General features: G+C 31.7%; 2 protein-coding genes across 7 annotated transcripts; both read left to right on the top strand.

Moving 5' to 3' along the window:
- The first annotated feature begins 4,684 nt into the window (after positions 1 to 4,684).
- Positions 4,685 to 14,807, top strand: LOC129315696 (probable leucine-rich repeat receptor-like serine/threonine-protein kinase At3g14840). 5 transcript variants are annotated; one of them, XM_054959638.1, is made up of 24 exons: positions 4,685 to 4,916; positions 5,303 to 5,486; positions 5,593 to 5,664; positions 5,757 to 5,828; positions 5,929 to 6,000; positions 6,085 to 6,156; positions 6,829 to 6,900; positions 7,004 to 7,075; positions 7,176 to 7,247; positions 7,328 to 7,399; positions 7,498 to 7,569; positions 7,694 to 7,765; positions 9,158 to 9,220; positions 10,566 to 10,631; positions 10,712 to 10,747; positions 11,275 to 11,315; positions 11,618 to 11,994; positions 12,320 to 12,515; positions 12,610 to 12,756; positions 12,993 to 13,111; positions 13,200 to 13,410; positions 13,528 to 13,762; positions 13,897 to 14,035; positions 14,285 to 14,807. In XM_054959638.1, the coding sequence occupies exons 1-24, from the start codon at positions 4,778 to 4,780 to the stop codon at positions 14,645 to 14,647; spliced, it is 3,036 nt and encodes a 1,011-aa protein (XP_054815613.1). In that variant the 5' UTR covers positions 4,685 to 4,777; the 3' UTR covers positions 14,648 to 14,807. The 5 variants fall into 5 exon arrangements, with proteins under 5 accessions (XP_054815613.1, XP_054815611.1, XP_054815610.1 ...); XM_054959636.1 differs by having other exon boundaries at positions 12,607 to 12,756; XM_054959635.1 differs by having other exon boundaries at positions 10,515 to 10,631.
- Positions 14,808 to 19,629: 4,822 nt separating this feature from the next.
- Positions 19,630 to 20,767, top strand: LOC129315698 (uncharacterized). Of its 2 annotated transcripts, none has more exons than XR_008594563.1 (2): positions 19,630 to 19,832; positions 19,916 to 20,767. XR_008594563.1 is itself a non-coding variant. In XM_054959645.1 (2 exons), the coding sequence occupies exons 1-2, from the start codon at positions 19,754 to 19,756 to the stop codon at positions 20,594 to 20,596; spliced, it is 303 nt and encodes a 100-aa protein (XP_054815620.1). In that variant the 5' UTR covers positions 19,630 to 19,753; the 3' UTR covers positions 20,597 to 20,767. The 2 variants fall into 2 exon arrangements, 1 of the variants encoding a protein (XP_054815620.1); XM_054959645.1 differs by having other exon boundaries at positions 20,373 to 20,767.
- Positions 20,768 to 23,179: the final 2,412 nt, after the last annotated feature.

The following is a 23,179-nucleotide window of genomic DNA, read 5'->3' as shown; positions in this document are numbered from 1 at the left end:
TGAAATTCAAATCTAAAAAGGAGATCTTTTAGTTTAATGGAAAAGTATGTGTAGAAAAGTGGGGCTACATGCCTCGTTCAAATCACTCACTACAAGTGCCCACCAAATTTGATGGGACTAGCTCTCTGCATTTTGTTTGCTTTCACAAAAAATCTAATGGGCTTGGATGCACTGTTTTGAGAACCAACTGATTCGAGTAGTTGGATCAGTCGAACTATCGCCCAAACATGAAGACATCTCGGTTGGAGAGTTATGAGAGTTGGACCGTTTTGAACCGATTTAAACCAGGAAGTTTTCGGATACACAGATTTAGACTGAAACCCAAAACGGGTTGAAAAAGGTCTAAGTTCTTAAAAAAAGAGCCTGCAGTAAAAAAAAAAAAAAAAACCCTCTCTTCCATTCTACCAGGCTACTTGCGTGCAACGCCGTCGATCTAAGAGGTCGAGATAGGGAGACTCTTCTTCGTTCAGTCTGAGACTAGAACTTTTCTCTTTGTTCGTGTGACGCCGTCAGTCTGAGCCTTTGAGGAAGAATCTCCGTTCCTGCTTTCCTTTCTTTGTTCTTCCATTTTGATTCGATGTCGTCTTCACTCAAGCTTTGAATCTGAAATCAGTTTTCAATCTGAATCTGCAACTCGTCTTCTTCCTTCGTGCAACTTGCTATTAGTCCTTCTTTATCGTCTTTCCCTGGATCTGCAACTTGCTTCGAATTTGAAAGTCTGAATCTAAAATTCTAAAACTGGTTCTTTCCGTTGAACATGAAGCTAATTTTCAGTTTGCTGATGTGATTAATTGCTTGACTTGTGTAACTGTTTCCAGTTGAAACTGGTTCTATATTTACCGGCATTTCTGATGTTAAGATTTATGCTAAAATTATTATATTTTGGGGCCAAAAAACGGGCCTATATTTACCTTAGGGCTACCGAACTAAAGCAGCGTCCCACAACTTTAATGCTGATGGATAAGATAGGAGAAGGAGGGTAATTCGGTCCTGTACATAACTGAGTATCTTGGGACTATATTGGCAAGTGATGATCAAATACACCCGAATTCGATTTCGAGTCTAATGCATTTTAGTAACATTGTTCACTGCTTATATAATTATTTTGTAGGATATTATCTTTTAAAAAATAAATATGAATGGTTTTTTAGAGTATCTAAATTAGAAGTGAGTAGCTTGAATTCTATCTAACTTAAGGCATGTAACACTTGTTGGCATGAACTTTGGCTAACAGCCTGGGGTTTTATAATTTTTCTTTATTTATTTCTCCTAAACGTATTATAAAAATGTACTTACATTTAATTTCAAGATTAGGGAAGATTTTTTTTTTTGAAAATGTAATTATTATATTCGGGAGATCAGTGATTATTTTATCGTAATTTTTTTGGTAATAAATTGTTTATTAAGCAAATTAAAATTATCGAGCTACATGTGTGGCATGTGCCTACAAGGAATGGGGTCAAGGTCAACGTATAATATAGACGATAGCGCTTAAGACTTTTAAGAGTTTTTCCTCGATTCTTTAATCATGAAATCATAATTTAAAAACTGGGGCCAACTGTATGGAAGATATATTTAGAAAGGTTGACTTGTAATTAGAGGCTACCTGGACAGAGCTGTCATCACCAACTGCTTAATTAAGAAGCGGGTTAGCGTTTACGTTAATTTTTTGTATTGAACTATTTTGAACTTTTATTTTTATTAAAAAATTTTCAAATGGATTTCTTAAAAATGAAATCTCTTATACTTTAGTTTACTATATTTCCCAGACTGATATGCTTAATATTACAAATGTTACTAGAAACAGATTAAAAATAATCCTTCCGAGTTATTTCATTAATCATTTCGTCAGCTGGCTTAATGACGAGGTGGTTAGAAAATTAGCTCTGTAGTACGTACTAGTATGAAATATACATTACAATTAAATAATCCATAATAATAGTATTGTATTTGAGAATTACTGTGGCAGAAAAAACAAAAGACATATGTACGAGAGTCGTAGCCGGACGGTGCTTGGCTTACTGGATAAACTATGATAATTGATTAACGTTGGTAAAAGATTCTACTTGCTGTTATTTAATCACTGAAAATTTAATTATTGTCTTTAATTATTAATTTAGTTTGTTAAAATATTTCGAGAATTGACATATAACTGGGTTACTTTGTTTGATACCTTCGCATCATGTCAATCATATAGATAAAATTTAAATAGCACACGATATTATTATTTTTGTTGCATTGTAAGTCAATATCAAATATATTAAAATTAATGCAATAAGGTAAAATAAAATAGGGATTCATACTACCAAAATCCATATGCCACGAATAAACGTATTTTCTTTGAGCCTTGTGCAATTTTTGTTTCTTTGGACATTTTTCCATATATTTTATTAGACACAGTGTAACTTTTATTTGTTTTCATTCCTCTAATCTTTGTCAATATATTTTCACAAGGTTAAGTGTTAAAAAGCTAAGCATAATTTCAAGAAAATTTTAAATTATTATCTGTTCTTTTATCCCACTAGTACAAATATCTATCTAGATTTACTCTATACATGTATAGTGTGTGTGTGTTTAATAATGGGCATGATGATCATATGCTTGGTGATGTATTTTTTTTATAGAAAGAAATTTAAATGAATATATTAGCTACAAAACATAAAAATCAATTTTACAATTCAAAAGAAAATAAAAAAGGATAATTACAGGAAAAAAATCAACAGGCTTGGTAATGTACTCTAATTTCATTTCATTTTAAATCTTAGGCAATTTAACTTCTATATATCCCAAAAGGTCAGTTTGATATAATAGTTATCTCATTTTTAATAAAAAATAAATTGTAAACATTGATTGTTAAAAAAGTGTTATGATCAAAAGGGTGTAATAGATACGAGAATTAATATTTATGAAACTGGCTTTATATATATACAGCACATTGAAAAATAATGAATTTTAAAATATTAAGTGCATGTTTGGATTGAATCCTAACTTAAATTGGGATAACTCTAATTTAAGTTGAGATGTTAAACATTTAATTTATCATGTTTGGATAACAAAAAAAAAAAACAACCATAGATACAAACCAACATTTTCAATAAAACTCATTCATTTGGCTTTTTTATCAGTAGTGCGTTGGGGTAGATGACTGTTGAGAGCTTAAATGCTTTTTGAATTTTTATTCTCTCTCTTCTTTATTTGCTATCTACGGATCTACCTCAACCATGTTGTCCCAAGCCTCTTTCTTCATTGCTGTTTCCATGGCTGCTCTGGCTTGCCCTTCACTCTCCCAAGTCTACCGAATTTGACCCAGAGATCACAGTCGTTGCCACCGACACCTGGTCTTCACCGTGTATGTTGCTCGCACTGAGTTGCAATGCTATCGTCCCTACTTCGACGTGTGGCTCCCGACCTCCACCTCCTCCATCGAAATGAAACAGAGAAGATCTTGAAAGCTCCTAATGAAAGGACAAATCTAACACATGTTGGAAGATAAGGCTGCAGGAATAATGAAATGAAAATGGAAAGGTGAAGGAGGTTGGGTCCCGCCATTTTTTCACTTATTCTTCTTAAATGTTCTTTTCTTAATTTTCTTTTTTTAATATATAATTCTTACATAATTTTAAAAATAATATTTCATGATTTCATGAATAATCAAATCATCTCTTCATAATTTGCTATCATTTCTTAATGCTCCCATAAAATCCAAAGGAGTATAACTCTCAATATTTAGATGATTAAAAATCTTTTTAGTGGGAAAACAAAATATTTTTTAATCCTACTTAACCTTATTACTATTACTACTACCCAATTATTTTTGTTTTAAAAAAAATCATGACTAGTTATTATATACTTAAAACTTAACTCAATTTGATAAATTCTCTTTCAAATAATTATCTGATAAATTTTAATTATTATAAAACAATTCCATGAGATCAATTTGTAGATCATATTAATTAAATATTTTATAATTTATGAATTTATTTTAGCTTTTTATTATTGAATATTTAAGATTTTTTACTTATTAACTGTAATTGTAATTTTATTATTTTTTTACTTTTTAATTAATAAAAAATATACATACACAAAAATAATGTTTATTTTTATTATTAAATATCTTAACTGATTTTTGAATCAAATCATCCAAACAAATTTATATTTATCTAACTGACTTTTTAAAAAAAATATCCAAATATAAATCATATTACATTAATTTAACTTTTTCTCTAATCTTAATTTACTAACTTCAATTGCATCTTAAACTCAGTTATAAATTTTTTAATCCAAACACACCCTAAGCGATTAAATCAAAAGCTGACCAATGACTTAAATAATTTTCCCCAACCATTTCATCCTCATCGGTTCTGAATTCTTTTACTACGGAGACAAAGCACGTGCACGTACATAAACGAATTGCAAAAAATCACTTTTGTTGAAAATTTTCCAAGCCAATGAGATTTGTTTGATTGATGCAAAAGAAAATTAAAGTATTCCTATGCTTCTTCAGCCAGCATTTAAATTAAAGAATAGTCAACCTATACCTTCGATAATAAAAATTACAAGTTGCCATATGATATAACAATGTTTTAATCAATTATTTCTTGGGGTAAACCTAACAAGTGGTAATTTTTTAACTAAATCTGAACTTCCAGGACTCTGCGCTAGCTCCCGTTTTTCTCATCTCTTTTCTCTGACCAAACTCTCCACAGGTTGAAAACTTGCAAAGAAAGTACATTTAGAGTGTCGAAAGCTTTTCCAATGCACGCACATTTGCGTATATATGATCTTACTGGTCTTTAATTTCTTGATCTATTTACCTACTGTTAATATGAGGTTGCCTCAGCAGTTCTTCATCCTTTCGCTCCTCACAGTTTGGTTGACATCTTTTGCTTCTGCAACAAATCTACCGGACGATGAAGGTAAGCACACATATATGATTTGTCGTAGGTCTACTCGTACGCGCGCGCTTTCTCTTTCGATTTCGTATAGAGTCCTGTGTTTACTTCTGCAATTGTACTGTGTAGTTGAAGAAGTAGGAAGCTTGTTTAATTAGGACGTGGGCATGAACTTTTTTTATCAATGTCAGTTTTATTAGATTCGATAAGTTTTATCAGAGTCAGTTTGATTAGTAGATGTAATTATATAGTTAAGTTGTTACTTCCGGCCTAGTCATATATTTAGCTCTGTATCGAAGCAATATACTTGTATCCGAGCTTCTATGCTCGTCTTCCCTCCCTGTCTTTCCCCTGTAACTCTATGGAAATATATAATATGTGTTGGTGATGTTGCGTGCGTGTGTGTGTAGTGCAAGCGCTGAAAGATATAGCGAAGACGTTGGGGAAGAAGGATTGGAATTTCCAAGTAGATCCATGCAGCGGAGGAAATGGATGGCTAACTCCAAATCCTGTTCGTGGCGACGAAAATAATGTCACCTGTGTCTGTTCTTTTCTCCACGATAATAATGCCACTGTCTGCCACGTCACTAACATGTAATACATCTTCTTCTTTCTGTCACTGAATCAGTACATTTTGTTTCAAGTTGTGTCTGTATTTTTGTTGGTCACCAATAATCTGGATTGCCCAATAAACTAACAGACTCCTGAAAGGGCAAAATCTTCAAGGCACGCTCCCTCGTGAACTGGTGAGGTTGCCCTATCTTCAAGAAATGTAAGTAAAGGGTCTTCCTGAATTTTTCCTCTTAAATTAACATTCCTATTATTTATTTCTCTGATTCTTAATTTCTCTTTGGTGTGGTACAGCGATCTCTCTCGCAATTACCTGAACGGCACAATCCCTAAAGAATGGGGCTCCTTGAATCATCTTGTCAACGTGTACGTACTACGTAGTCTCTGTTCCTCTTTCTCTGATTTTCTCTGTAAAATTTTCAATTTCTCTTCGTGATGATATATGTGCCATTTTTTCGTGTCGTAGTTCCCTTATTGGAAATCGACTAACCGGCCCAATCCCAGCGGAGATTGGAAATCTCATCAGTCTCAGAAGCATGTGAGTTTCCGAATATTCACGTTAGAATTCGATTTCGCCGATTTAATTATGTTGAAGAGTTCTTGAGGAACTTTGATTGGATAGGGTTTTGGAGTTCAATCAATTATCTGGACACCTACCCCCGGAGCTTGGGAATGTTTCCCAGATTCGAAGACTGTAAGGACTCTGTTTGATTTTCTATTCAGGTGACCATGTTACTAATAATATTTTGTAGAAAGTGTAATTTACCTAACGTCTAACTCACTAGTTTTCTTTCTCAATTATAAAATTGGTATAATGTTATAATTATATGAAATGTGAACTAAAATAAAAACATAAATCCTTAATTAAAATGAACTGCAAAAAGCTATTTTCGGACTATCGTTTTTGGTCATATTACATTGGGATAACATGAATAGAAGAGGATCGCATGAATTTTTATTGTTGATTTTAATTAAAAATGAAAATTTTCGCTTAAACAAAAGAAAAAAAAAATCTATGGGATATTATGTTACATTTTTATGTTTTTTATACTAATTTTGTAATTTGTAATTGTAATAATTAATAAAGCCTTAGTTCAAAGAAAATATAGTTTCCTGTTTTCTTTTCCTTTTCTTTTTCTTGATAAAAGCAGATTCTTATAAAAGCTCAACCTTTGAGAAATGAGATTTTTAATGCCCATCTAAGGTGGTCGAGCGTTCATACCGTCTTCTTAAAAATGGCATTTTATTCTTGAGCTTGGTCTGTTTGCAGAACATTGAAGTACATATTATATTAATGCTTACTGACTGATAATTGATTACATATTTCTATTCCTATATTCAAAATAATTTGTTGAAATTGAAGCAGGTTTCTTACTTCCAACAATTTTTCTGGGGAAATACCTGCAACATTTGCAAGGCTCACTAGATTGATAGACTTGTAAGCTTGCGATTGTTGTTCATTATCTAAACTGGAAAATGAAAATGTACTCATATTTTAAAATTCCTCTCTTACCGTTGACTTTTATCCACATATAATGCAGTCGAATTGGTGGCAATCAATTTTCTGGAAAGATACCCAGTTTTATTGGAAGCTGGACGAGTCTAGTAAAACTGTATCGACCCTTCACATTTTTTCCCCTCCAACTTTTGACATCTCTAATATGTCTGTTTTCCACGGAAAGTGTGTTTTATTTTTATTTTAAATTTTAACAGGGTGATCCAAGGGAGTGGTTTGAGTGGGCCAATTCCCTCAGAAATTTCGTTTCTGCATGACATGACTGACTTGTAAGTACGATTATTTTTAATATTGTAAATTTGTTACTAAGATTTCAAAAATAATAGCATGCTTAACCTTGTGTATGCAGGAGAATCAGTGACTTGAATGGACCTGATTCCACATTTCCACAACTTGCTAGGATGACAGGATTGAAAACACTGTGAGTTGAATGCTTAGATAAGCCACTGTTTCCTGGATATAGAGAGGGATACTGATGTCTCTTTCTTGCAAAGATTCACTTATTTGATTGTTCACCAGGATATTAAGGAGTTGCAATATCACTGGAACATTACCTGAATATCTTGGAACAATGACCAGTATAAAATCCTTGTAAGATTCCATTTCTTTCCCACCAATTGTGGATTTTGTTTTTCAGTTTTTTGGTATTATCTTGTTGAAAATCTTCTGAAATTTCTTCATTTGTTTTGGCTTTCAATATGCCTCTATTTTTCAGAGACCTCAGCTTTAACAAATTAACTGGACAAATTCCAAGCACCTATGCTGGCTTAAGAAAAGCAGGACACGTGTAAGATTTTAATTTTTTTCCCCCCAAGTAGTCTTCCTTGTATAATTAGTTACCCCAAAATCCTGGTAACTGTGTTGTCCGATTCAACTTCATCTGGTAGCTACAATACTCGAGCAAGGGAAATTGTCAACCTAGATTGTTTCCCTACTTAAAGCCATGGAAACACTTACCAATTTAAGAGAAAAAATTAGGATTGTCATGCGTGGGATTGAAACTTGAAAGTCCTAACAACCAATCTGTTTCAACAGTGAATGCCATTAAAATAACCTGAATGGGTTGTATCACTGAGGTAGATCGAGCCACAAGGTTGTGATTTGATGATAACAATGAAATGTCGAAACGTTTTGATGAATAAAATATGTTCTATTTATTTGGATTCTTGCGTAAACTCATCAGTGAATTCTGTTTTTAAGAGTCGAGAACTTCTATATATGTGCTTTCTTAAAGAATCCTTTTTTCTCAATGTCAAAGGTGCATGTCTTTGTTTCCTTTCCTTGTTGTAAAGGAACAATATCAGGGATGATAAGAATAGAGAAGATGAACTTCATGCTAAAAGCAGGATTTTGGGTTCAAACAGGTTATGTGATTGATTTTTGTCATCTATAATTTGAATAAAAAACATTACTGAAGTTAAACCAGTTAGGCTGATAGATGGATTACTTGGGACAATCTGAATCCATTGAATTATAGATCCAAAAAGGGGGGCGGGTTAAGAATTCTTATCTTATTAACAACGTTATTGCATCAATAATTAATGGGTTTCATCTCTCCATTTCCTTATGTCAAGGATTGCTTCAATCCAAAAGTTTATATTGTTTAGTGAATGGTCATTTTGATTTTTATTTGAAAAATTAATTATTTAGTTCTTATAGTTTTAATTTAATTGTAGCTCAATTCCTAAACTTTGACTTGTTATAATTCGGACATGAAGTTTTGACTCAGTTGAAAATTGAAATCAGTCCTTTAACTTTACCTCTTACAATTTAGTTCCTGAAATTTTAATCTCATAAATATTGGTTTTTATATTTTAAAAAATAAAATTATAAAGATTAAAAATATTTTAAAATTTGTTACTAATATTTAAAATTATTAAACCCTTTTAATCTTTATAAATATTATAAATATTAAAATTTTAAAATATTTTTAATCTTTATAATTTTATTTTTTAAAATATAAAAATCAATATTTAAGATATTGAAGTTTCAAGAATTAAATTGTAAGAGGTAAAGTTCATGAACTGATTTATAATTGAGTTAAAACTTCAGGACTGAGTTATAATGCGTCAAAGTTGAAGGATTGAATTACAATTAAATCAAAATTACAAGGATCAAAATGATTAACTTTCTCTTTTTATTTTTACCTCTGACAGTTGATATTGTTTTTACTCATTAGATATTTAACTGGAAACCTTCTCTCTGGACCAGTGCCTGAGTGGGTAGAACGTTCTGGCTTTGTGTAAGTCCACTTTCAATGATACTTATATGATTGCTTGAATTAACTAGTTCAGATTTTGCACATGATGTGAGTAATGAACCGGCCACAGAATATCGGTCGACGATCCTCAACAAAAATGGCAACAAACAGGAACATGAATAAAAATGAAGATTTGATTTCTGTTAACCGATAATAAATCTATGTTCTGCTCAACCCATTGACATATCCTTAATAGATCCAGATGATTCTGGCTGCTAAATATTCCATGTGATTCTTCTCATCAACCAGGGAATCCCATCAAGTTCTACTGCGGGCTGTATGCTTTCGTCTGAGAAAATGAATTTTCTAAACTATATTTCAATTGAATGTGTCTTGATAGTTGATTCTGCATCTTGTCAATTATATGGTTCCTATGTGGATAGAAGGCCTGGGAATAATTTTATTCATGCGGTGGGACAAAACCAGCCTTCTTATTTTGAATTATCTTTCTCATTATTACGTTCTGAATATATTTCATTTATTTTGGTGACTTGAATTTCTGTATTCGTGTTCCCATTTATTGAATGCTTCAGTAGGACATGAGCGCCACACCTACTTAACACTAAGGAAATTGTTTTCAAACTTTCTGATTAAGAAGCTCAACTGTAAATTTATCAAAGGAAATGACAATTAAGGATCCTGTAAGAATATTAATGATAATTACAGACCTTAAATATTAAAATTCAATAAAACACCATGGTCTTTATTTGCAATTAAAAAAATGTGAATGCTCAGTTAGGAAATATATTAATTATACTTGAGACTATTTGTAACGTCAGTTAAAAATTTATTAAAGTTAGTTGAAAATCTCAATTTTTTTTTGTTGTCAATATACAAGTAAATCATTTGGGAAATCAAATAAATATATTTGAAATTTTATGTAACGTTAATTGAGAATTTACAAGAATTAGCTATAAATCTCAAGCTAATTACTTATATTTTTGCTTTCAGTATATAGATAAATCACTTAAAAAATCTATTAAATACATTAGAGATTATTTATAACGTCTTGAAAAATCAACAAAAGATAATTGAAAATATTTAAAATGTTAGTTAGAAATTTACCAAAATCCATGGTGAATTTCAAGCCAATTAAATAAATGATAATTTATTGCAAGTAAGGATCATGATTTGTTATTAGGATTTTAATAATTTAGTGTCTATAATTGTCATTGCATTCTTATGGGTCCCTAATTGTCATTTTCCCACTTATCAATTAGACTAGATAGGAGAGATGCTTCTGTGTGTTAATTTTAATATTTTACTCATGATCCAGCATGTGTTTCAGAGACTACATTCTGAATTACATTTTATACCTTGTGCATAGAGATCTTTCATACAACAACTTCAGCGTTGGAAAACCAGGACAGCTAACATGTAAAACGGGCAATGTGTAAGAATCCTTATATTTCTGTGAGCTTATTCGTATTCGAAAGAAGCTATCTGACCTTGATAATTTCTACTATGACTTAGGAACCTGTTTTCAAGCACTTCGACAGGAAATGACTCGTAAGTCGTTTGTTACATGTACTTGGTTTAGTAATTTGGGAAAATGACACCTAAGAATCCAAATCCTAAGTTTATAAAATTCATTCCCAAGGTCTTCAAAAACCAAAACCAGTCCAAAAGGATCATTGGAATAAGCTACCGCTAGTATTTTCAAAATTATTATTTACGGGTTTACCCCAAAAAAAGATTATTACTCACGCTCTTTAATGTTAATAATACCTATAGTTTCCAATTTTTCAAGGGTGCTTTCAGCTAAAGGTGGTAACATGTCCAAAATGATTCTTGTAATATCAGAAAGATTAGGTTGTAATGCTAGAAAGTATGGATTATAATTTTGGGAAGCAATAGCGGCAATTTATTGATATAAATCTTTGGGAGAGATTTTTATTTTTAGGGTCTTTGGCTGTCAATTTTATTATCTTTGCATACTCAGGTGTCGTTTTCCCTAATAATTTGATTTTTTTTTTGCTGAAATATATATTTGGTGATTATATGACTTATTCTGCCCCTGCGGTTTTCTATCTCAGGGGAACAGTTCCATGTTTGAGAGGCTTTCACTGTCCTAAAAGTAAGTTCATGTGTCATGTATTTCCTATTGACATATCAATATTATTTTACAATTGGAACCTTTCTCCCCCTTCCTCCCATCTCATAAGGAAGAACGGAAAAGTTATTTTTCCCAGGCTGCCATACTAGTACACCGCGAGTTCGCATTCTCAGGACTCCTATAACTCAGTGCTGAAATTAAAATTATGAGGGATTGTGAAAGAATCAAACAATAAAATTGATTGAATGCTTCATTCTTGTGACTTCCTTGCCGTGCTTGATTCCTTGAGGTAATAGTATTTGTTGATGCTTTTCTTATCCCAGCCTGGTACTCTCTACATATTAACTGTGGTGGCCAGCAATTAACACAGAACGGAGGTACAACATTTGAAGAAGATTCAGATGGATCAGGATCAGCAAGATTTGATCAGAGTGAGACAAATTGGATAATGAGCAGCACAGGTTACTTCTTGGATAAAGAACGAATAGATTACTATACCGTGCGAAGTGCATCTGCACTCTCTATGACCAATGCTGAATTATACATGGATGCACGTGTTTCTCCGCTCTCCGTGAGTTATTTTGCATTTTGCATGGGAAACGGAAACTACACAGTAAAGCTCCATTTTGCAGAGATAATGTTCACAGACGATAAAACGTATAGCAGCCTCGGCAGGCGCGTATTTGATGTCTACATTCAGGTACATGGCTACTTATTTTTTCTTCATTTGTCAAGCAAAAGTTTGATGTAGATCAAAGGCCTTTGGCCAAGTGGAAACTGGGTTCCTTGGGAACAGCATCAAGCCAGATTTAGAGCATTTAGGAGAACTTCTGATACGTTCTGTTTTTTCATGTTCATAGTATTCTAGAAAGTGATATAATATTTGCAGAATTGTCACCAATCATTAGTTTGGCACTTTGGCTTATAAGTAATTAACTGTGATGAAATTGACATCACTATACCATACAACATTTTTAAACTTTTAATCGCCAGGAACAAATTAGGCTTGAAATGAAATTTTACAGGGAAAGCTGGTGCTGAAGGATTTCAATATTGCAGAAGAAGCGGGAGGAGTTGGTAAGGCAGTCATCAAAGAATTCACTGGTATTGTGACTGGGAATTCATTGGAGATCCGCCTCTATTGGGCCGGGAAAGGGACAACTGCTATTCCATATAAATCACTTTATGGTCCACTTATATCAGCTATATCTGTGGATCCTGGTGTGTTGAACTTCTCTGAAAGCCTACTTATTCTTCCATCATTGTGATGTTGTCATCTAATTATTTGCACCCCCCTTCCTTATAAATCTAGCAGACTTTAAACCCCCATCAGAAAATGGAAGTAGCATATCTGGAGGGACGGTGGCTGGCATTGTGGTCACTGGAGCAGCTATTGTAATCCTGGTATTTGGCGTACTTTGGTGGAGAGGCAGCCTAGGACCCAAAAATTCATTGGCAAGAGGTGATAAGTATAAAGCCAATCACTATTGTTTTCCATTATCATGATTATCAATAATTTCTCTTAGTCACTCAGGAATTCTCATGGACAAATATGTATATTGCATGCATGTAGCATTCATGTAAGTTTATAGTTTGTGTTTAGATATTTAGCCATCTGATTTCTGGTGCCAGTTTAGAATCTTGTTAACCCTGCTAGAAGAACGTATCAACTAATTTTTTGTTTGCTTACACTGACAGAGCTAAAGAGTTTAGATCTGCAAACTGGAATATTTACTTTAAGGCAAATTAAAGCGGCGACAAACAACTTTGATGTTGCCAATAAGATTGGAGAAGGGGGGTTTGGTCCTGTTTACAAGGTATTTTCCCAGGACACAACCTTTTATTGCTTGCTAAACATTCTCTGTTGACTTCAGAGCTTTACATGCACCATGCCTCAAAATGCAGGGTTTTCTGTCAGATGGCACCGTGATTGCAGTTAAGCAACTTTCTTCTAAATCAAAGCAAGGAAACAAGGAATTTATAAATGAGATAGGCATGATTTCTGCCATGCAACATCCTTGTCTTGTTAAACTTTATGGCTGTTGTGTTGAGAGAGATCAGTTGTTGCTGGTATATGAATACATGGATAACAATAGTCTCGCTCGTGCTTTATTTGGTAATTATTTCTTATTTGTTCAACTTAGGTCTCTGTGTTTGAGGCAATCTCCAATATTATACAAGTAACACATCTATTTGTCTGTAATTATTATGACTATCATATTCAAAAATGAAGGCCAAGAAGGTGGATTGCATTTAGACTGGCCAACAAGATACAGGATTTGTATTGGTATTGCTAGAGGTTTGGCTTTCCTCCATGAAGAGTCAAGACTGAAGATTGTTCATAGGGACATTAAAGCCACGAATGTATTGCTTGATAAAGATCTCAATCCAAAGATATCTGATTTTGGCTTGGCCAAACTTTATGAAGAGGACAATAGCCATGTCAGCACTAGAATAGCCGGGACATAGTGAGCTTCTACACTCTGCTTGTTTTCTTCTAATTGTGTTTATAAATAGTTTTATACAATTGAGTTGACTTATAAGAAATCGAAGATTGTGGAATTTCTAAAATCAATGTGATTGGTTGTGTTTTCAAATTCAGTGGATATATGGCTCCTGAATATGCAATGCATGGTCATCTAAGTGACAAGACAGATGTTTATAGTTTTGGAATTGTTGCACTGGAAATTGTTAGCGGCAGGAGCAACAACATGAACCATAGCATCCATCTTCTTGAATGGGTAAATATTCGCAGGATATTTTGCGTTCATGCCATTTATATTTTCCTTGAGATTATTTTTCAGGACAGTGTGTGATTGTCTGCAGTATCTCATGTTTCCTTGAGATCATGTTTAATTTCTTCTTGCTTTAGAATAGAATGCATGAACAGACTACTTCCATATACAATCTTTGTATACTCTATTTCTCTGTACGGAAACTGTTTATTTGTCTTAAAGGATAAACCAACTTTATAATTTTTTTTTTCCCAGGCACATTTCTTAAAGGAAAACGACAATCTAATGGAGATAGTTGATCCAAAGTTGAAATCATCGAAGTATATAAAAGCAGAGGCTATGGTGATGATCAATGTAGCTTTCTTATGCACAAACGTGACTGCATCACTCAGGCCCACCATGTCATCAGTGGTAAGCATGCTTGAAGACAGAACTGTTCGGGAGGTGGATTCAGATGCAAGTGAGGTATTGGATGAGATGAAGATGCGGAAGTATTACCCAAATATAGGGAAAAATAGCATTTCAGTGGAGGAGGGGTCATGTGTTGATTCACCTACATCAGTTACGGATCTCTATCCTGTTCACTTGGATTCCTCTTACTGGATGAAAAGAAATTAGAATATTTCTTCTTCTCATAGCGTTTTATGTTACCAATTTACAATACAAGTATTAATCCCTGTAAAATATATTATCAAGTATCAACAGATGCTACTACGGCATGTTAAAATCTGACTTGCTAATTTCTAATTAATTCCAATGTGGCATTATAATCCTTTAATTGGCATCTTAATTATCATCATTATCTTCAATCTTTTATAGGATATCTTCATATGTGTATGGTTTTTCATATTGAAAACTATCGAAACTATAACTTTAGATGCAGGTGACTAGCTGCTTTAGTTTTAATTAATGGTTTTCTATGTTAAACTAAACATGTTCTTCCCTTTTGCCGCTTCTCCCATTTTCTCTATCAACTTTCATGGAGAAAATTGTTAGGAAACTTGCTCGTGCAGATGGTACAAGATAGTTGTTTGGGTGAGGGGAGGGGGTGGAGTAAGGAATCTTCTCATTTTAATTTTTTACCCAGAATATGATCTTCATTTTAGACACATCTCGGCCGTTTAAGTGATCTGACGATTCAAGATTGCCACATCACACAATGCTATTCTCTTGTCTTTTTATGGAATTAAAATTATCAATCACTGTCTTAGCTTACAGAATGGGAGGAGAGTCTCTCCATTTTTTTCCCTCCATTTCCCTCCACTTCTCCATCCCCACCATTCAAATTATTTTATTAGACAATTTTTTTTAAATGATAAAATTAATGAATAGTGGGGATGAGAGAAGTGGAGGAAAAAAAAGTGAAGAGACCTTCTTCTCTTATTTTGCATGACTAAAAAATCAAAAAAGAAGCTTAATCAAATAAACATGAGTTGATCTTTTATAAATTATAACACACATACACACCTAGTCATTGAATATTTTAACCCCTTTCCGCTTCAATTCTTGAATGCAATTAAGACACTGACGTGGCACGTTACAAAGTTTAAATGGTTAGAAATTTTATATTGCACTGACAAGAAGGATTTCGTGAGGGAACGAGGGTCTCTCCACTTTTTTTCTCCACTTCCCTCCACTTCTCTCATCCTCACCATTCATTAATTTTATCATTTAAAAAAATTATTTAATAAAATAATTATAAACCCTCTCCCTAAGACTTGAAAATGAGAGGGTTGGAAATAGCTAAAGTTTTAAATAAATATAATTTATATAAAACTGAAAATTAAAAAGAAATTATAATAAAGGAAAAGTGACAGAAAAATTTCGCGGGAAATAATTTTTTTAAGACCTGGGATCTTGCTGTCATTATTTTTTATGAAACGACCATAATGCCCTTAATTTAAATTAAAAAAAAAACATGTTAGTTTATTCAATCCATATTTCTATGGCGCGGCTACAGCAGGTCGTTCATGAAAATGAGAGAGAGAGAAAGAGAGAGAGAGAGAGATGAGGAGTTGCAGAAGGAGAGCCCATGCACTCTGAATGAGAGAGAGAGAGAGGATTAAATGAGCCCATAAACAAAGTTTGTCAAAAATGGACGGAAGTGCTCGTAGCTATGTTTGTATTAGTTGATAATTTATTTTGTATCATCAGGTTATTCAGTATTCCTAAAAAAATAATTTAAAACTAAATTTGTACCTTTACCTTAATATTGAATTTTTTTATAAGCCCTTCACTTATCATTTCGCCGGCTAATTATTCAGCATAATTCTCTCCTGAGTCTCCGAACGTTCAAACTCACGACTTCACAGGTCACAGCAATGGGTGTTTCTCATTGACCTGCGAGTCGCTAATCTTCATGGCAATTATTCAATATAATTCTATTCTCTCAAAAGTTCGGTAGTAAAAATGGAAAATACTCCAACACATGACATGCATTTCTCCCAATCGTTAAACCACTTTTAATTATTTCACGTATAATAAAAAAGTAATTTTTTATATGATAAAAAAAGATGCACTTTTTTTTATTTCTAACTTTTAATAATGATATAGCTATATTAAATATTTTTATGTTAATCAATAGAAAGAAAAATTAAAAAAATTAAATATTATAAAATGTTATATATGTTGGATCAAAAATTATTTTTAAAGGACGTCCTACAAATAAAAAAACCATGATTATTTACTTGAGGATTTTATCTGGTGAAGAGGCTTGCAGTTTCTCGAAGTAGCACACTAGCTTTGCCTTTCTGATTTTTTTTTTTTTAATTCTGGTTGTTTCTTGTCTTTTGTGTTTTCCTCTGATTATTAAAAAAATTGAAAACATCAGTTACAAGTCGATCAGTAATTTTAAATAAATTAGAAGATTAATTGGTTAACTTCTTCAATGATTGAATTTCAGGTCGTCAATTCTTTCCAACAACTTTCTATACTTCCTCTGTTCCTATTATAAAACACTTGTTAGAAAGATTCTTTAATCCTTATGAGGCATCTGATGAAGCATTTTCTCAGTTTTATTTGTTAGAGAACAAATCATTTTTAATTTTTTTCACAAGTAAAGATAACATATGTTTTAAATTATTTCTCATAATTTATATTAATAAAAAATAAGTAATATATTCTTATATTAATTAACACAGGATATTTTAGTCTAATTTTTTATTTTTAGACATAATTATTATAACTAACTAGTTTTCTTAACTTCTAATTTTTTCTAATATCTACATGTAAATGTTGAACACACAAGAATATTTTTTTTTAAATCTTACTTTTCTTTGTTCATTTATAAGGAGGTTTAAAAAATGTCAACAGTTATAACACATCTTACAAAGATATGAAGCAAGGTTTTATTTTTATCCTCTGGCTTTAATGATATTCTTGAAAGTTGAGAAGGCATGATCATCTCAAATGAATAATAAACTGTCCCTATCATATCATATTCATTAATATTTTCTATTAGATAAAAATAATATAAAGACATGTTTAATTTCTGCTTTTAAAAACTATTTTTAAAAAATCTTGTTCATTTACTCTTCATAGCCTTATTTTTAAGTTACTTATAACATATTTTATTATAATTAAAAAAAATAATCCTCATCATCTCTACTTTAAAATTTAATACATTTTTACTATTATCTCCTAATAAAGATGAAATAATTATTTTTAACATTTTTTCTAGCATTCAATAAAGCCAAAAAAAAAGATAAATATAAAAAAACATTGAGGTGTCATAGAACTAAAATTATCTTTTTCTCTATACCCAATAAATAAGATTGTAGAAGTAAGTGTTTTGTATTTAAATATTTTAAAAACCATTCTCATTTTTCAGTTTTAAACATGCTAGATTTATTTTCATTTTTAAAACATATTACATTTAATTATTATAAATGACTTTTAATTATACCTAATTATTAGTATAAGCCATCATTATTAATTACTCGTGACCACCTGTAAGTTGTTTTTTGAATTTTAAATTTTTTTTAAATTAATATAGGTAAACAGATTTTCATTTTATTTTAAAAATAATATTTAAAGATTAGTAGATAATTAAAAAAAAAGTAGAACAAAATCAAATAATCCCTAACTCTCTCACAGCCATTTCCGTGTCAAACTGTCAAGTGTCAATCACTCAATCCCCTGGGAGATACGCTGGCAAGCGGCAAGCCATGTGAAAAGGTCAATGCAAGGTCTTGCTGAATCCAAGGTCGCGGGTGGGGCATTTCGTTTCATAATCGCTTGGTTTAACAACATAAAATATTTTTAACTAAATTTTAATTTTTAATAAAATATTTATTAATTTTTTAAATTAACACCACCTTTTTTCTTTTTTATTTTATATAATATAACATTTTATTTTAAAATAAATATAAAATAATTATTTATTAAGAGCATTTTAAAAAGGTGATAATTATATATTAAAATATTAAAAATATTTTATATTTTTTAACATTTAACTTCTTAAAATATATCTTATATTTTTAAAAGGAAAATAAGCCTTTAATATTCTCTCAAGGACAAACACAAGATCCTGAAGTGACAGAGATATAAATTATATAACATATAAAAATAATTAAAAATTAATTTATATATATGTATATATAATATTTAGCTTGTAAAATATTATTATAAAAAGGATATTTAAAATAATAATTATATAAAAATAATTTAAATTTAAATATAATGATTCAAAATTTATTTATTAGATTTAGTGAAATTAAAAGGGAGAATTTTAATAAACACCCCGTAATTATATTTATTTAAATTCAAAGATCCAAAATTTATAAAATTTTACCCTAATACAGGATACTTATTTGATATTAAATTTTTTAAAAATATGATACAATTACTCTTTATTTAAATTAATATTAGAATCGTCATACTTCACTTGTTTATTTTTTTATAAAATATTGTTAATTGTCCAATTTTATTAATTCATTTTCCTAAAATAAAATCAAGTGAAAATTTGGTAATGAACAAGTGAAGTAAGATAATGAATAAATGAAGTAGGACAATGAATAAATAAAGTAAGATAATAAATAACAGTCTGTAAATAAATAAATAATATATATTTTAGGAATTAATAAGTTATCTTATGATGGTTTAAACACAAAAATAAAAATAAGTTTAGTAGGACAATTAATAGCATTCTATAAGTAAATTAACAAGTGAATTAGGGAAGTTTCAATATTAATTTAAATAAGAACAATTTTGTTATTTTTGTTAAAAATTTAATATCAAATTAATATCCCTGAACTGTAATATAATTTTAAAAATTTAGGGACATTGAATTTAAATAAGTATGATTAAGAGATCTTTATTAAAATTCTTCCAAATTAAAAGATCCAACCTTTTTGTTAACTTCAAATGTATTAGGAGAATAACATTAAAGTCTTAAAATAATGAAATTATAACAGTGAAAGCTCCAAAACAGTTATTTAAAAATAATTTTTTTAAAAATTTTATTAAAAACTTCCCTATCATGAATTTTAAGTTTTGAAACTTTATTGTCAAATTTCCAAATATTTGGGTCTGGCCGGTTTAAAAAATTTAGGTTAATAAGGGGCAAATTTTGAAAAGCTCTACCAACTCCTTACGAATTTTTCCAGGTTGGGTGAGGCGGACGTTAGCCATTGCCCTCAGCTTCCATTTATGGGAGTCACACTCAATGTTTAGAATTAAGCTTTTGCCTGCATCCCCAGCAGCGATCAGCAATATAATTCGGCCATGAAGCTCATTCTGCAGCTACCATGTCTCTCCTTGATTATGAGCATGGCTTTAGGCTCTCAGCTTGTTCCAGAAGAAGGTACTCACTCTCTCTTGGCTTTTCAGCTTTTCGCCTTCCTATGTGTATCCCAAAGAGATTGATTAGTCAGTCACTATGAGCAGTGGAAGCTTTGAGAGAGATAGGAAAGACGCTAGATCTCTATCACAGTGGAAGCTTTGAGCAGTGTAAGTAACCAAAGAAAGTAACGGGTGAAGAGGCTTGCATCAAGGGGAGAGAGCAACCTTAGAGATGATGACTTAGGTGAAATAGGCCTAGCAGATCTCTATCTCAATCGTGTAACGTGTTGCTTTTGTTCTGTTTTGTTATTTTCGAGAAAATTAATTATCTAGGCCGTGTTTGCTTTGATGAAATCTGAGCTTGGGAAAAGAAAATGAAGAAGAGGATAGAAAAACTTTTCTAGTTTGATTGGGAGGAACTTGGCAACCGAAATTCAACAAAGAGAGTGAAAATAAAATTCCAAGACTTCGTCGATATGTTAGGAGCTCTCAGCCTCTCATCCTTCGTCAAACGCAAGTTTCGGATCTTGCTTAAAGATGTGATACTCCCCTTTTGTTGCAGTGAGTTTGAAGACGCAACTGGTGTCCCTTCGCCGACGACTTCTCCATCACCTTCGTCCCTCCACCAAGGCCTTACCGTCAATACCTTCCAGATCTACAAACATTGAAGCTGCGGGTTTGGTTGTTTCTGGGTTGAGATGGAGAGGGCAGCATGGTGTGAGAATAGGAACGGATATTATTGTCTTTTTAAAAAAATTTCCACCCAAACTTTCCGTGATGTGCTAATGTATCTATGACAACCTCACAATATAATTAGCTTTTTTGGAATAAAAAAAACCATAAATTTTATTAAATCTATTTTTTTTCATTTACCCTTGATAATAAAAGTACAAACATTACGTAGAATATTAGAACCCATTTGATTTTTCCTTTTAAAAATAAAAAAATAAAAAATTATTTAAGTAAGTGTTTTGAATCGAATTATTTTTAAAAATTATCTACTTTTTATTTTTAAAATTTTTAAAATAGAAAAATTTTAAAATTATTTTCATTTATTTTTTATTTTTAAAATACGTTATTGAAAATTACAGTAAACTTAATTGACAATTATTATAAGTCATTATTATTAGCTATCGGCGACAGTCACTATTGACCATTATTTTAGTTTTAAAATTAACATAGCAAAATGATATTTTTATTTTATTTTAAACAAATTGTTTGATTTTTAAAATAAAATAGAAATCAAACAAGTCACTGATCTATTTCATTTCCCTTTTCACTTATTTTTTCATCCAAGTTTCTTTATCCAGCTCCATTTTTATTTTCTATTGCAATTTTATTTTCATAATAATGCTTTTAGAGAATCACTAGGACTTAAAGGCCCTGTTTGGTATATGGGATTGAAAGTTAGGGACTGGTATTGGGATTAAGAAAATTTAACTTTTTATGTTTGGTATGAATCATTAAGCAATTTATACCCAATCTCAATCCCATCTTACATGGGATTATTCAGTACCACCCACTCCCCTGGGTTTGCAAAATCATTCTCGGGAATGAAAATATTTGGACCAAATTGCCCTTACCCATCCCTTTCTTGCGTCTCTTCTCTTCGTGCAACACAATAGCAAGCTTCGATTTGTGCATTCTGATCTATACACTCTGTTCAGTTGTCACGAAATCCTCTTCTCAAGCTTCGATCTGTATGCTACCTCAATGCTCAAATCTGTTCTAAGGAGGCGAGGCAAGAAATTGCGAAGGAGGAAGAGACGCAGGTGAAGGAGGAAAAACAAAATTCAGAGAGACGCAGCACATCGACGAAGAAGGAGATGGAGGAAGAGGAAAGATCAGAATCAGAGACATTGTCAACTTCTTCCAGATCCACCGCATTCGAACCTGAAACTGAAGCTGTATTGCCATGGTGATTTGTCGCATTCAACTGCTTCTAGACCTCACAAGCTAGGTTTTTTCTTTTGAATGTAAGGGGTATTATAGTCTATTTATAATTTATGCTTAATTGTAAAATAAAATAAAAGTAAATATTCCCTACACATATTACTTGATACCAAACATAATTTTAAATCCTCTTCTCAAGCTTCGATCTGTATGCTGCCTCAATGCTTAAATCTGTTCTGAGGAGGCGAGGCAAGAAATTGTGAAGGAGGAAGAGACGCAGGTGAAGGAGGAAAAATAAAATTCAGAGAGACGCGGCACATCGACGAAGAAGGAGATGGAGGAAGAGGAAAGATCAGAATCAGAGACGTTGTCGACTTCTTCCAGATCCACCGCATTCGAGCCTGAAACTAAAGCTGCACTGCCATAGTGATCTGTCGCATTCGACTGCTTCCAGACCTCACAAGCTAGGTTTTTTCTTTTGAATGTAAGGGGTATTATAGTCTATTTATAATTTATGTTTAATTGTAAAATAAAATAAAAGTAAATATTCCCTACACATATTACTCGATACCAAATATAATTTTAAAGTCTTATTCCCACTCCTACTCTCACTACCAATACCAACACCAGTCTCAATTTCAATCTCTCTAAATTGAAGCCTACATATCAATCAGGGCCAAAGTGTGTTTGATTGGAAGGTGTTGAGGAGGAAGGGACGGAAGAGACTCCTTCGTTTGATTAGGAAATTTTTAGATGGCTCCCCTCTAATTTGTAACTTTTTTTTATTAGAAGGATGTCAAAATTTTTTATCAGTTTGTCCTCAATCTTTTAACGATATTTCACAGTGACCTTTTTTCATATACCTCATCTCGTTGCTGGCTCACCCCTAAATCCTGATGATCTTGATGCACGACAGCATCTATTCTCTCGAGGAAGAAGCTGGTGACAGTTAGCAACAAAAATATTCCTGTTCTTCATTTTTTGCTTAATAATAAACAAATATTTAATTAATTTCTATATATACTAATTAATACAAACAATATTCATAAAACACCTCATCTAAAATTATAGTTTAATTTAATAAATATGGTGCAAAGTTAATTTACATAAGAAACAATTAAAAAATAAATAAAATAATATGAAAGGTATAATAGCAAATTAATTATTATCTCTTTTTCACTCCCTCTCTAAATCAAACAGGAAATCATTAAAAATCTCTCCTCTCTAACAAGAACACATAAAGTATAATTAAAATATTTCCTTCCCCGTCCATCTCCTCCTCTTCCCTCCCCTCAAACCAACATATTCTTAGTTTATGAGTTATATATCGTGAAATTATTATTTTTTTTTAAAAAGTTAACTTTATGATGAATAATGTATTTATTTATATAACCAATATCTTCTTTAAGTTTTTTTTGATGTGAAGTGTAGCAATTCTCCCAATTAATTCATGATGCTTTCATCATGGAAGGGCCC

Source organism: Prosopis cineraria, unplaced genomic scaffold, assembly GCF_029017545.1.
Source record: "Prosopis cineraria cultivar Desert tree isolate PC_DT_omini unplaced genomic scaffold, ASM2901754v1 PC7, whole genome shotgun sequence".
NCBI classification, from domain to species: Eukaryota; Viridiplantae; Streptophyta; class Magnoliopsida; order Fabales; family Fabaceae; genus Prosopis; species Prosopis cineraria.
Note: the sequence above shows the minus strand (reverse complement) of the source record. Positions and strands in the feature narration are given on the sequence as shown.